The 15,421-nt window shown below is 50.1% G+C and overlaps 1 protein-coding gene across 1 annotated transcript in view; it reads right to left on the reverse strand.

Moving 5' to 3' along the window:
* Positions 1-7,175: 7,175 nt before the first annotated feature.
* CDA (cytidine deaminase) overlaps positions 7,176-15,421 on the reverse strand; it is a 26,515-nt gene continuing 18,269 nt past the window's right edge. Inside the window, exons 3-4 of the mRNA XM_014586539.2 lie at positions 11,468-11,525; positions 7,176-7,689 (exon numbers count right to left, since the gene is read on the reverse strand). Coding sequence (XP_014442025.1) covers positions 7,573-7,689; positions 11,468-11,525 — 175 coding nt within the window. The 3' untranslated portion in view covers positions 7,176-7,572. The remainder of the gene's footprint in view (positions 7,690-11,467; positions 11,526-15,421) is intronic.

The following is a 15,421-nucleotide window of genomic DNA, read 5'->3' on the forward strand; positions in this document are numbered from 1 at the left end:
AGACTTGAACTGTGGCCAGCCATGTGGGAATCCAGCAGCTTAACCACCATACCACCTCCTGGTCCAATCTCAGAGAATTTTAAATGACAATTTTATTTTATTATTTATTTATTTTTAGAGAGTTTTTTGCTATAGGGCACATATGCTCACTGGAGAAATAGAGAGAGACAGAGAAATCATTCCCCAGGGGGATGACCACACCACAACCCTTCTCCTACATTCATTTCTTGGGATGTTGAGCACACATACACATGTGCCCAGCATGAGTTTTAAGCCTCCGGATCTGGGACTTGAACTGTTGTCGACTACTTGGGAGTCCAGCGATGTGATCATTATGCCATCTCCTGGTCCCTTAAATGACAACTTTAAAAGCCCTTTGAAGTGATCTTTTGGGGAACAATAAGAAAGAGAAGGTTCGAGAAACGTGACACTCCAGTGACCACAAGCTTACCTGTGGAAACGTAGTTGGGGCTAAGGTCTCATTCAAGGTTGAAATCCACTCATCTCCTGTATCTCATGTTCATCATGGTTCTTCTCTTTCATCTTTACAGAGAAGAAGCAAGAGGTTCTCGGAGGTATTTAATGTTTTAACTATAAGGATTTTCTTTAATCTCCTGGACACATAACTTTTCACTCACAAGAAAAGTTCACTAAAGGGCATTGTCTTAGTGATCTTGGGTTAAGGGGCGTATTGGTGATAAGCCTTTGCATTTGTCTCCCTAAGCTGCAGACAGATTCACTGGACCTGGACATATAATGCACCTGCTGGAAATGAACTCTCCAGACTGATATTAATTAACCTTCATTATAGGCTGGACTTGTTCACGCCTCCATCTGCAGTGAAATCTAGGTTGCTTCTGACAGGTCTGAGCCAAGCACAGTGTGAAGACTCCCCAGCAGATGTCTGTGGACTTCTGAGAGCACGGAGGCTTCTAGCAGGGATTGCAGGGGTTCTATGTTCTCCTTTCTCAAGGCAGGGACACAGTTCTGCCATGGCAGGAGCACAGGGGGTGCCCTTCTCAGGGACACCAGTCCTGGCTCCATTCATCTCCATATGGGAAGGGGAAGTCCTATCATTGTGGTGCCAGGGTCTCAAGTCCCTTGAGATTCCCCCATAATATCACCCATCTCTTTAGCAGTACTCCAAGAAGATAAATTTGAGATATGGTATGGTTTTCTGCCGAGGTATTTGTTTATATTGTAGATTTGATATTCTATACTAGAGTCTCATTCATTCACAGAAAAGTGGAGGGGAGCTGTTGGTAAGGCCACCGGATTTTTTTCTGGCCGAAGCTCTGTTCCACGGGCACCCTTGTGTCTTACTGCCCGCTTTCCCTCCAGGCAGGCCAGACTGTGGAGTTGTGGTAAAGTACGCAATACTTCTAGGAAGCGCCACTTAACCTTCCCCCAAAGGACATGCAGTGGGGGTTGGGGTGGAAGCTGATGCTAAGGGAAGATGGAAAAAGGCAAGCCTTTAAAAAAGAGAACTATTGAGGGCTGTCTGACCTTCCCTTTCTGGCCAGCGTCCTTTGGCACGGTTCCAGCATGCTTTGTCCCCTCCTGGCAGGAGACAGACAGATTTTCCCAGGGCAGCAGCATCTTTTATCCACAGACCATTTCAGAAATGCTATCTCTAAATTGCCAGCAGAGGTGGAAGGACTTTTTTTTTTACTGAAACTGTTGACAGAGCCAAACTGCAGCCTGCTCATAATCCTGCTGCTTCAGACTCCTGGGCTGTAGTCTGGGGGTTAGGGTCAGCCCACAGTGGGCGAGAAGGTGAGTTCACTGGGAAGAAAGATCTCTGTCCGGCCTGGGCAGCATGGACGGAAATGGAAACACGGTCACCGCAGAGCGGGAGATGCTGCGCCAGGCAGACGCTCAGGAAGTCTGCGGCTTCTATGGCCCAGTGTATTTGCTGCCTGCAGTGATTGTCCCGATGTCACCTGCTGCAGAAAGGCCTCCACGGGCTCTTACCCTTGGCCATCATCCTCAGGAGAAAGCCCAAGCTCCTGCCTGGCACAGACAGTTCTTCACTATTTGGTCCCAGCTCCTTTCTTGTTGTCCCCTGAGCTGCCCTGTAGAGCCTAACAACACAGTGACCCCGCCCCCCATCATCCATGAGGATATGTCCCAAGACCTCAGTGAAGGCCTGAAACCGCAGGTAGTGTGGAAACCTATGTATTCTTTGTCCTATACACACGTGCCTATCATACATTTCAATCTATGCACTAGGCACAGTGAGAGATTGACAGCAATAAACCTAACGTAGAACCGTTATAGCACCATAGTATAATAAGTTATGGCGTGTGGCCTCTCCCTGTGTGTCTTGTTACATCGGCCATGCCCTGGTGGCACAGGCGGTAGGTGCCACAGTGCAGGGCTGTGCATGGGGGATCTGAACATGACGGCCACACCTGATCCCGGCTGGCTGGAGGGCTGCAGGCCACAGCAGTGTGGCAGGGACCTGTTGAGGTTGCTTGTCTTCTCTCTCTCAATAGATAGATGGACTTTAAATTCTAATTGTACTATATATGCAACACCAGCAGTGAAGGCAAGACCGTGGGTAAGGTGGGCCTCGCTGCTCTGAATCAGCAGTTATCCCAGAGCATGCTGAGCCCTCTGCCCTCTCAGAAAGAGTCCATCTTTATACTTACGGTCACCTCTTCCAGGAAGGGTTAGCTGCCCCTTCACAGTCTCCTTTTAAATGTGAGTTCTGTAAGGACAGGGACTGTGGTGTCTACACCTTATCTACCCAGCACCTAACATAGGGTGCTGCTTCTCCAGCCCTTGTGAGAGCCACCTGGGAATACAAGCCCTCGCTGGCAGGCTCATGGCCAAAAGGAGGGGAGGGGCAGGGGCTGGGCAGTGTTTTCAGACTCCCCAGTCACAATCCCAGGAGTCACTCCTCCTTCCCAGGAAGAGGGAGGAGAGGGAGGAGAGAGACTGGAAGGAAATAACAGGAGTGCTGATAACTGGCACCCCCAATCCCACAGAATGACTATTGCACTTACCGCCTGGAATTAACATGAATTTGCCTTCCATGGCTTCTTTCTTTTTATTCTGTTTTTGTGCTTTTCATTTAAAATGTATACACACACACACACACACACACACACACACACATATAGTTTAAAAAACACTGACAAGGGGCCAGCAGGTGGCATAGTGGTTAAGGCGCTGGACTCCCACATGGCCGACTGCAGCAGAAGTCCCAGACCTGGCGGCTTGAAAATCACTCAGGGTGCGTGTGTGTGCATGCCCAAATCCCAGGAGGAGAATGGAGGAGCAGGGACTGTTCCATGGCCATCCCTGTTGGGGGTGATTTCTCACTTCCCCTCTCACTGCCTCTCTTTGTCTTTTTCTGGTGAGCCCACGCACCCTATGGCACAAACTTTTTTTTAAAAAATGGGGGGTAGGTAATACCTGTTAACATGAAAAGTAACAATCTTCTATCCCAGTTCCCCCAAGCCTAGCCCCCAGCGCAGAGAGAACGCTATTTTACACCTGTAGCTATTGTTTTTCTGATAGTTTCCTTGACTCAGCAGCTGAGCTCTGTAAGCCTCAAGCTGACTGTGTCACCCCTGCCTGACACTGGTGTCTCCCCCTTTGGAATAAGGTCAGACTCCTGACCAGGGTTATCTAAACCTACTTCTTCAGACCCTCCCACCACCTTTATCGACTCTGGGTTTTCTTTTCCTTGTCCATGTACATTTTCAATTTTTTGCATCTTTAGAATGCCTACCTCTTGGTATTTGTGTCCTTGTGTAATCTTCTCCCCAGGACTGTGGGCTGGACCTCATCAAAATGCTTCTAAGGAGTAGAATTTGTCAAAAGCTGGGGCCTTCAAGTGGTGTAGTGGTTAAGGCACTGGACTCTTCACATGGCCTACTGCAGTTTGAGTCCTGGACCCAGTAAATCAAAAATCACGCTGGGAGTGTGTGCATGTGCATGCGTGCCCCAAATCCTGAGAGGGTAATGGTGGAGAAGGGACTGTGGCTGTCGTTATCTCCCTGGGGAGGGTGATTTCTCACTTTCCTTCTCTCTGTCTCTCCAGCACATGCATGTGCCTTATGGAGAAAAATAAAAAAAGGATTTGTCAAAAATGGTGGAATGTCACCGTTCAGGCTTGGATAATGGTTTGTCCCCCATGGGTTGACATTTTGAACTCTAGTCTTAGTGGGAGGTGATTGGCTAGCCCCTAAAAGCTTACGTGTTGGGACTTGGTGTGTTGAAAAGCTGCTGAAGGAGAACGTAAGCCCTCCGTGGTGTCCCACAGCGGAGCCTCTGGGTGTGACAAGTCATCAGGCGGGGCCCATGTTCTGGTGTGTCCGGACAGAGAGCTAGACAGTGGGGAGCCAGGCAGAGCTCTGCTGGAAGTTCAGTCTTTGGCCATTGTGGACCTTCTAGCCACCAGAATCAAGAGTTTGGAAAATAAGCCGTTGTTTCTTTATAAATCACGCAGTCTCAGGCATTTCTGTGAGCCACACAATAACGAACTGAGGCAGTTGTTCTCATGGCTGGGTTTCCGTCTTGCTCACTCTCTTGCTTGCTTGTTCTAAGAGAGGCCAGATGCCGTGAAGAGTGGCCCACATGGCAAGAGCCTGGCTGGTAACGCAGTGGCCCACAGGGCACTGGGTCCTGCCGGCAGCTGTCGGGGAGCTTCAAGGTGGACTCCTTCCCAGTGGGTACTCGAACGAGGGTGTAGCCCTGGCTGACACCAACACTGCAGCCTGTCAGAAACCCTGAGCCAGAGGACCTAGCTCAGAGCAGAACTCTGACCTGCAGAAACCATGAAACAGGGCAGGCCCTGCAGCACAGTGGTGAAGACCTGTGGAGAGGAGACTGGATCCCACATGGCTGCCCACAGTTCAGATTCTAGCCCCAGTGGCTTGAAAAACATGCTTGGCATGCCTGTGTGTATGTCCAGAGCCCTGACAGGTTGGAAAAATGGAGAAGAAGGGACCGTGGCATGGCCATGCCCCATCGGGGGCTGATCTCTCTCTGATGAGCATATATGTCCTCTGACAATTTTTTTAAAAAGGAGATGCTATGGGCTAGTGAATATTTGCTGGCCTAAACCACTAAATGTGAGGGTAATTTGTTAGATAGCAACAGGTGACCAATGTAACCATGTATTGGCCGTCGGAAAAGTCATGACACATTTTTGCATAGAAAAAATTCATCATGTGGGACCAGCAGTTAGTGTAATGGCTATGTTGCTGAACTCCCATGTAGTTGACCATGATTCGAGTCTCGGACCCGGTGGCTTAAAACTCACGCCAGGCATGTGTGTGTGCGTGCCCAAGATCCCAAGAGGAGAATGAAGGAGAAGGGATTGCGGTGTGGCCATCCCCCATGGGGAATGATTTCTCGCCTTCTGTATCTCTGTCACTCTGTCTCTCTGGTGAGTGCACGCACCCTGAAGCGAAAAACTCCTCCAAAAAAAAAAAAAAAAGAAAAAATACATCATGACTTTTCTGACAACCAAATAGGCTTAGACATGACATTTTATTTTTCTTGAACTGGTTTGTCTAATTCTAAGCATTTCTCCCTCCCTCGATTCTCCCGTAGCTGATGTCTTTATTAACTGAATATCTTTTATATGCCAAATATGCTAACTCTGTCAGTCAGAGAATCTCTCATTATTTCCTGTTAACTCCTCCTTCTCATAGCCATCAAACACTATGTGGACAGACCAGGTGTTCCTTCCACATGTTTCTGAGCTCATATAATCATATGCAAAATATTATACCCAGGTGGGACCTATTTGAGCATTCCATTATTTATTTTTTTTCCTTTTTTTTTGGAAAGATTTTTAGCTATAGGGCGTGTGCACTCACCAGAAAGACAGAGAGAGACAGAGAGACAGAAAGTGAGAAATCACCCCCCAGGGGGGGATGGCCATGCTGCAATCCCTTCTCCTTCATTCTCCTCTCGGGATCTTGAGCACACATGCACATGCGCCCGGCGTGAATTTAAACCACTGGGTTCGGGACTCGAACCACGGTTGACTACATGGGAGTCCAGCAACGTAGCCATTACACTAACTGCTGGTCCCCCATTATTTATCCTTGAACAGCGTTTTCTGGCTTCATTGTACACCTAGGTGCCCAGAGCACACCTGGTGTCTGTCAGTGACGTTGTGCCCATCTCCCCGCCAAAGAGAAAGCCTAAAAGACTGTGGTTTACGTGAGCACAGCAGCAGCTGGCCCAGCAGAAATGTACATGCTTCTGCTTCTTTCCACAGGAATCTGGAGCTGTGCCTTAGGGCCCTAAAGACCATGGACAGCGCTGAACAGTGGCGCCCGTGCCGCGCCGAAATGGCAGGTCTGCAGAACTGCCTTTGCACAAAGGGGCCGCAACATGAAAATGCTCTTATTTTAAACCAACATCCCTGCCTCGCTAACGCCAAGTGAGTATTGTTCTTTCAAGCGGACATTTTCAGATAATTTCTAGAATCCTTTGAGAACTGCCTTCCACAGCCTGTTTCCGTAAGGTGCAAAAACACTGGGCTTCGTCTTTCAGTTGGGTTTCATCTTTGACTCTTCCCCAAAGCCCATTCCCTAATGGGGTGACCCTTCTCATACTCAGGGCCCTCTGCTGGGTGGCCTTGTCCCAAGGCCAGTTTCACTCCTTCTGCGACTGGCTTCCAGAGCTCTTTCTCCCTCTTGGTGACATCTGTCATGAAGTGCTGCAATCACTTAGATGTAATTTTCCCACCGATAAACTGAGGGCTGTGAGAGGACAGGGACTTTGTCTTATTCATGGCTGTGTCCCCAGAACTGGTCCCAGCCCACACACGTAGTAAGCGGCAATAAGTCACCGCTAGAGGAATGATCGAGCTGGCTGTGAAAGGCTGCCCGTGTACAGGAATCAAGTCCACCCTTCCGTGCTCTGGAATCTGTCAGCCACAACCGTGAGGCCGGGCAGCACTGGGTGCTCAGGTCTACAGCAGCCAAAGACGACTCTAGAGATGATTCCTGGCAGCGAGACCCAGCCCCACCGGCCTCGTGTCTGGAGAACATGGGGGCAGGAAGCCTAAACGCTCAGCCACAACCCCCGCCACCCACCAAAGGTCAGTTCCAAGGTGCCCAACTCCTCTCCCACAGGAGCTTTCTCTAAATCACCCTGTCCCTCCTAAGAGCTGCAAGCATTGATAAAGACAAAGAGCAAAATGCACTCTTCTGAATCAGAATGTTCTGTGATGTTTATAATTAGAAAAGATGCTGGGAACTGCATAGAACCTTGGGAAGGCTGGTGGGGAAGCAGTCCAGACTTGGCTAGAATTTTAAAGAGGGCTCACAGGAAGTGAAAGAAGGAGCGAGGTGCTGCAAGTCCCCGGGAGGACGTGCAGGGCTCTGCCGAGACCAAGTGAAACCCTCTTCATTTCAGAAGACTGCAGAGCTTGAGTCTAATTTGGAAGTCAACCCTGCCTGGTCCCTAGAGGGTTGGGACCCATTCAACGAATGTCCCCAGGTCTGTAAGAATGTCTTTGTGAAGCTTTCTAGTGGCTGTCCCCTTAGGCACCTGATGGAACCCAGGCTCTCCCAGGCGGAGGGTGTTCTCTGGCCTTCATTGGATCTTCTGCAGGTCCTCGGGCCCAAAGGAGCAAGGCAGCAGCTCCTGGACCGTCCTCACAACATACGTCCCATCCGGCTTGGTCATGTACACGGCCCAGCTGGTGCCAAACTGGAAAAGATGCAAAGTCAGCATGAGGGAGGCAGCGTGGCTGAGGGATAGGACAGACCGGGGCCTGGATCTGGCTCTACCCTATGGCTAACTTCCCTCTCCATACCTTGGTTTTCTTGTCTGTAAAATGGGAATGACAGTGACTATACTTGGCTCGTCAAACTTGAGGGAGGAACAAATGGAAGAGCACCACTGAATAGCACAGTGCTTGGCCTGTCGTTAGTGGGCACTCGATGCTCCATCAGGGACCCACCTGGGGCTGTGTAAGAAGTTATCTAACCCCAGAGCCCGCGTGCCTCTGCTGTGCGAATGACCAGTGATACCTGCTCCCCTCACAGTGTCGCCATCACACCTCACGCCAGGAGACCATGTCTGTTACAGTGCTTCCCAGAGACTGCAAATGCATCAGTTCATCAGCCACCCTTCCGCTAGGTGCTACCCTCATGCCCATTTTAGTGATGAGGAAACTGAGGCTTTGTCGGGTAGAATTAGCACAGACACATGTGTCTCCCCATCTTCTTCCTCCACCCAGGGGAGCAGCCTGCTTGCTGTGTGACCGTGGGCAGGTGATAACTCTTTGGGGTCAGGCTCTTGATGCACAAAATGGTTTTCGAGACGGGAGACTGTGCTAGGCTGAGGGGTAAGCTGTGACATCAGGGAAAGGCCCCGGGTTGGTCTGTGGACTCAGGCTGCTCTCACGCAGGTGCGGTGGGAGCGGAGCCGGAGCGGGTTGGTGTGCTGCACACAGGCGCAGCCGGGTGAAGCCGTGCTATTGTTTATGCGGTTGCCAGCGTCTTGGCCTGAATTGCCACGCCATTACCAGGCACAATCAATCTTCTGGCTTCTTCAGAATTAATGTTTTAAGGAAGGAAATTTTTCTGCTTGGCAGGCTGTCCCTGAGGGGACGGACAAAAGCTGAGCAGAGACAGCTTAAGTGCCAGGTCCCTGGTTCCCAAGCCTCATCGCTTATGATTTGCATTTTGGGTTCAGTTTTGCCTCTCCCTCCTTCAGCTTTTTCATTCGCCTCCTCTCATTTGCCAACATCTAATCTGTGTAGAAAAAATAGCAATGAGCCATTGGACCAGGTCGGGGAACCGGGAGCCGGGATGTGTGCTCCGTGCGGCTTCCTTACATGACCTTAGACATCACCCCATGCCAGGCAGCGCGAGACTTCTGCCCTTCTGAACTGAGATGGAGCCACAGCGTGGATTCAGTGCTCTCTCAGTGGCATTTTTCATCTGGGTTTGGGAAATAAATTCTGCGAACTTCTAGTTTGCAGTCCTGGCAAGCAGCAGAAGGAAGATGGAGGTGTCTGTACCCTCCAGATGCTTTGGAACCCTGAGGCACAAAAACAAAACTGAAGCAATCGCTTCTCCCCAACACAGACAGCCCCGAAAGCAGAAACCCCATGGAGCAAGCAGCTTCCACATGGCAAAGCCCTACTAGGCTTCTTCCACGGCGGAAAACAATTCTGCCCGATTTATGGAACCATAAAGGCGGTGAGGCAGCAGTGAGGAGCAGGGCGTCTGGAGACGGGCGTGTGGCCGACTGGCCGGGGCTCCTCAGCGAGCCACTTCGCCTCTCTGAGTCTCAGAGTACTCCTCTGAGAATGGGAATAACGGCACACACTTCCTCCTGGGCTTGGGGTGCTGCACTAGAGGGGCTGGACATTGATGTCAGAGCTCGGCATGGTGTCAGTCGTGAGACTAAGCTGGCGGCTCAATAGTTTGGGATTCTGGAGGATCTAGACTTCTTTGAGAATCCACAAAACGACTGACACCCATGCCAAGTGTACATATCAGCATAAAAGCCTCCCACTGAGCTCAGATTAAGAATACAGGCTCTAAGCCACCCTTTGTTTTTAGAGTTGGAGAAACTAGAGGCTTCCATTAAGATGATTTTTGTAGGGCTGGTCCCATAGCCTCGTGGTCAAGGGGGCCGGATCCCACACAGCTCACTCTGGTTCAAATCCTGGCTCCATAGGCTTGAAAAACACACCCAGCACGTGTGTGTGCCCCACATCCCAGCAGGGTGGAGCAATGGAGGAGAAGGGATTGTGGCATGACCATGCCCATTGTGGGTGCTTTCTCCTCTCTCTCTCTGTCTTTCTGTTGAGTGCATGTACCCTCTGGCAATTAAAAAAAATGTACTTTTTAATAAAAAGTACATCAGATCCCTCAGGTTCCTTCTTGAAAACATCCAGTGTTTTCCCTTTATTACCTTCCCCGCCCCCCATATTTTTTCCTTTTTCCTTCATGCTGGCGTGTGTATATGCACGTGAGTGTGAGAGAGAGCGAGTGCGCCTTCTCAGCGTCGGGTCATGCTGTGATCCCCTTCCTCCAGTCCTGCGGCCCGTCAGATCTTGGGCTTGCACGTGTGCCGGAGTGTTGCAGACCAGCCAAGCTGGGGATGGGAGCTGTGGGATCCACCTTCTTATAAGCAGTGCGTTACCACTGCACCGCGGAGCCAGCCCTCCGGCTTTTGTAAAGTGGTAAAATAGACATGACATAAAATACTATTTGTTATTTTAACCATGTGTAAGTGTACAATTCAGCTCTCTTTATTCTTGGAATAAAATATACCCTCCATCCATGGCTTACCCGTCCCTGTGATTTGACCCCCGCCTACCCCTCTGACTTCACATCCTCTTGCGTTCCCATGCTCCACACACCCTAGCCCCTCCGGACTTCTTGCTATTTATTTATTTATTTTCAAAGAAATGTTGTTATAGGGTGTGTGCACCCACTGGAGGGAGACAGAGAGAGAGGGAAGGTGAGAGAGAACTCTCCAGGGGGAGTAGCCATGCTGCTGGGTCTGGGACTTGAACCACATAGGTGGCCATGTGGGATCCAGCTGCCTTAATCACCATACCACCAGCTGGCCCCTTGCTTCCTCTGCCTGGAAAAGCCCTTCCTCAGAGCTTTGTCTCATCTTTTCTCAGTATTTATATTTCTGCTCAAATATCATCTTTAAAGAGAGGCCTTTCCTGGCTTTCTATAGCAAGGGCTGCAAGCTTTTCTCTTTTCACTGTCAAGGACTGTGAGTTACTTAGGGTTTGCAGGCCATGTGGCCTCTGTGGTCACTGCTCGGTTTTGTTATAATAAGACCAAGGCAGCCAGAGACAATAGCTGTGGAATGGATGTGGCTGTGTTCCAATAAAACTTTATTTACAGAGACCAGCAGTGGTGTAATGGCTATGTCCCTGAAATCCTATGTAGTTGACTGCGGTTCAAGTCCTGGATCTGGTGGCTTAAACTCACGCTGGGCGCATGTGCGTGCGTGCCCAAGATCCTGTGAGGAGAATGGACGAGAAGGGATTGTGGCGTGGCCATCCCCCCCTGAAGGGTGATTTCTCACTTTCTGTCTGTCTCTCTCTGTCTTCCTGGTGAGTGTACGTGCCCTATAGCAGAAACTTCTCCAAAAACAAAACAAAAACAAAGCAAACTTTATTTACAAAACAAGTAACAGGCTGGATTTGGCTCATGGCCCCAATTTGCTAACCTCTGACCTAGAACATCCCCTGCTGCCTCTTTTGTCACTAGACTTCTTTTCCTTGATAGCACTCTTCAAGGAGTGTTTGAAGACACCCCTTCTATTTTTGCTGAAGGCCGGAATCATTTCCAGTGAATTGTGTAAGCTCGGGAAGGCTTAGAAGTCAGCCAGTGGAGAAACAAGCCAGCAGCTGCGTCTCCCGGCTGGCAGCTGGGCATCGCGCACACAGCCCGGGAGAGCCAAGAGGCATCCAGTTCCCATTCCAGCAGAAAGAGAAGCTGCTTACCTCTCTCATGACTTGCCTGCAGGCCCCACATGGTGAGATAAAGTCATCTTGCAAATCACTGCGGAAACAGAGAATCATACTCAGGTCAGTCACTCTGAGGCACCAGGACAGTTGCTAGGACGCAGGCGCTGAGGCCTGGGCCTGCTGCAGACTAGGGCAGCCCCACGAGGCAGTCAGTTCCTGATTCACGGACACGCTGTGTCCTAGAGGCTGAGAAGACCACTGGGTGGCTTCCCAGACTTCCATAAGGCAAGGCCACGGGCAGAGCATTCAGTGTTTAGTAAGTCCTCACTGTCACTCCTACCCCAGGGGTACAAAGGTGGAAGAGAATTTGTCTCTTCTCTTCAAGAGATCGCTCAGCCCTATGGGTGACACTGGAAACCAGAGGAGTTACCTTTTTTTTTTTGATGAGGTTTTTACTATAGGGCACGTGCACTCGCCAGAAAGACAGAGACAGAAAGTGAGAAGTCACTCCCCCCCTCCTCCATGGTCTTCTCCTCCATTCTCCTCTCGGGATCTTGAGCATGCACACACACACACCCGGCATGATTTTAAGCCACCCAGTCCGGGGATTGAACTGCGGTTGACTACATGGGAGTCCAGCGACATAGTCATTACACCAACTGCTGGTCCCACCATTTTTTTTTTTTTTTTGAGAGATTTTCACTGTAGGGCGCGTGCGCTCGCCAGACAGACAGAGAGAGACATAGAGACAGAAAGCGAGAAATCACCCCCCAGGGGGGATGGTCACGCCGCAATCCCTTCTCCTCCATTCTCCTCTCGGGATCTTGGGCACGCACGCACACGTGCCCGGCGTGAGTTTTAAGCCACCAGGTCCGGGACACGAACCGCGGTCGACTACGTGGGAGTCCAGCGACATAGCCATTACGCTAACTGCTGGTTCCCTTTTTTTTTTTTTTTTTTTTTGAAAGAGTTTTGCTATAAGGCACATGCACGCTCCTGAGGGACAGAAAAAACAGAGAGACACAAAGTGAGAAATTAACCCCCCCACCCCCCGGGGGATGGCCATGCTGCAATCCCTTCTCCTCCATTCTCCTCTCAGGATTTTGGGCATGTGCACACACACGCGTGCCTGGCATCAATTTCAAGCTGCCAGGTCCAGGACTTGAATCGACTATGTGGGAGTCCAGCAACATAACCACCATGCCATCTGCTGGTTCCAGGAGTTACCGTTCTAAACACAATGCAGTAAAAGCATACAGCAGGAGGGAGACAATCCCTGCAGAGAACGAATACTTTATAGGAGCAGCGGCATCTGACCGGGCCCTTGGAAGAAGTGCAGAGTTCAGAAGTCACCCTTTAGTGAGCACTGCCTATATCTAAACTCTGTACCAGACACATGATGTCCATTATTTCATTTAATTCTCACGGCAACCTGAGCGTCAGAATGGGCCACTGTGCAGGAGAGGAAACAGGCTCAGTGAGATGGAGTAACAGATGCCATTCTGAAGCCCCAGGGGTTTTGTGTTACAGGCAAAGAAAATAAGCGGTATGTACAAAGGCCCTGGGTGTGAAAGAATAAGATGCCTGGGAGTCAAAGAGAAATGGGCTCCTTGCTTGTGAGGCCTGGAGAAGCGCACTTATAGTCAGGGTTGTGTGTGAGCGTAGGCACCACAGGCAGTCCTCCACCTCCGAGCAGGGAAAAGGATGGAGCTTGAAGAAAGTGGGCTCAGGGCCAGCAGATGACGTAGTGATTGCATTGCTGGATTCCCACATGGCCAACCACGGTTCACGGTCCGGACCAGATGGCTTGAAAATCACGCTGGGCACGTGTCCATGCATATCCAAGGTCTCAGGAAGAGAATGGATGAGAAGGAATGGTGGTCCGGCCATTCCTCCTCGGGAGTGATTTCTCACTTCCCCGCTCCCTGTCTCTGTCTCTCTTTCTCTCTCCAGTGAGCAGATGCTCCCTAAGGCTAAAGCCTCTCAAAACAATGAAAGCAGGCTTAACCTAGGAACTTCCAAGTCCACTGGTTAAGCCAGCAGCCACCATCATCCTTGTTCTTCTGGCTCAAGCTTTGGGATAGCTCCGGAAGAAGACAAGGTTTGAATTTTATTTTATTTTATTTTTTCTAGGTTTTTGCCTGTGCTTGCTGGAGAGAGGGAGAGAGAAACAGTGGGAGGGAAAGTGAGAAATCACCCCCTATGGGGGATGGTCGTGCCGTAGTCCTGTCTCCTCCATTCTCCTCTTGGGATTTTGGGCACTCGTTCACATGTGCCCAGCGTGTTTCTCAAGCTGCCGAGTTTGGGACTTAAACTGTGGCCGGCCGTGTGGGATCCAGTCGCCTCAACCATGCCAATGGCTGGTTTGACATTGAGTCATTCTACCCCATTCAAGTCTCATTTCTTTGCCTGCTGGATGAAAGTGGGTAGTAATGTCATCTACTCTGCAGGAACGCTGGGAGATAGAATACGGTGAGCTGTACAACAGGCCGGGTAAACTTGAGAACGCTATGTACATATCGTCATGGACTATACTAATCGCCGGGCACTTACTCCCTTACATACACAGGCTCTGTCATAGCTTTAGTACTTGGTCATATTGGGGTGTCAGAAAAGTCATGACAGGGACCAGCAGTTAGCGTAATGGCTATGTCGCTGGACTCCCATGTAGTCGACCGTGGTTCACGTCCCGGACCCGGTGGCTTAAAACTCACGCTGGGTGTGTGCGCATGTGTGCCCAAGATCCCGAGAGGAGAATGGAGGAGAAGGGATTGCGGCGTGGCCATCCCCCCTGGGGTGTGATTTCTCGCTTTCTGTCTCTCAGTCTCTGTCTGTCTGGAGAGTGCACTCACCCTATAGAAAAAAACCTCTGAAAAAAAAAAAAAGAAAAGTCATGACACATTTTTGCATAGAAAAACAGGAAAAAATGTCATGACTTTTCTATCAACCCAATATGTGCACTGTCTCATTTCAACTGATTATTTACTGAGCACCAACCACGTGCCAGGCACCATCGTTGGTGCTGGGGGTACAACAGTGAACAAAAAGACAAAATTCATTGTGCTCAGGAATTTATAGACTAGTAAGGGGAACCAGCCACCCAACCATGTATCAAGTGGATTTAGGAACAGATGCTGTGAATAGAATAACGCAGATGAGGGGACAGAGTGCGATGGGGTGCTATTTTATTTAATCCTCATGATAAATACCTTTTATATGCAAGAGCCAATCAGAAAAAGATTCTGCTCCGTGGGAAGGTGGAGTCTTCTCTGAGCCTGTTTCCAGCTTAGTAGAAGGTCCATGGGAACATGGGGAATGGGGGCGGGGGGCACCCCTGCCCAGGACGCCCAGAGCCAAGTCAGCAATTACTGACAGCTGCTGCAGCTAGGGCCTCTCAGACGCTCTTTGGAGCTTGGATTCTGTGCTATCTTTCATGTCAATCCACTTGTGTTCACCGGCTCTGTGCCACTCAGGCCTGGGAAGCAGCAACAGAGCCCAAGCGGAGAATCCGCGTCCTCAGGGACCTCCCCGACTGGAAGGGGAGATAGATCCTGCATGTAAATGCTGTCACACAGGCAGGCTGTGGCCAGGCCGTGGGAGAGGTGCTCTGTGTGACATTCAGCCTCCCTCCTCTGGCAGCTTGAAAATCACCCTGGCCACATATACACGTGTGTCCAGAGTCCCAAGAGGAGAATGGAGAAGGGATTGTGGAGTGACCGTCCTTCCTGAGGATTAGTTTCTCGCTTCCTGTTTTTCTGTCTGTCTGTCTCTCTAGCTGGTGAGTTCATGTGCCCTATGGCAAAAACAAACAAATAATAATAATAAATAACTAAACAACAGCAACAAAACAATATGTAAGTACTCCCTGCCAGAAGCCTCACAGAAATCACTTACTGGGGTCTCACGACAGACCACTGAGCAGATGTTACTTTCCTGCATTCCCTGGATGAAAAGCCAGGCCCAGAGACTCTGAGAAATAGAGTTCAGCAG

Source organism: Tupaia chinensis, unplaced genomic scaffold (genome assembly GCF_000334495.1).
Source record: "Tupaia chinensis unplaced genomic scaffold, TupChi_1.0 Scaffold000146_1, whole genome shotgun sequence".
Taxonomy (NCBI): Eukaryota; Metazoa; Chordata; class Mammalia; order Scandentia; family Tupaiidae; genus Tupaia; species Tupaia belangeri.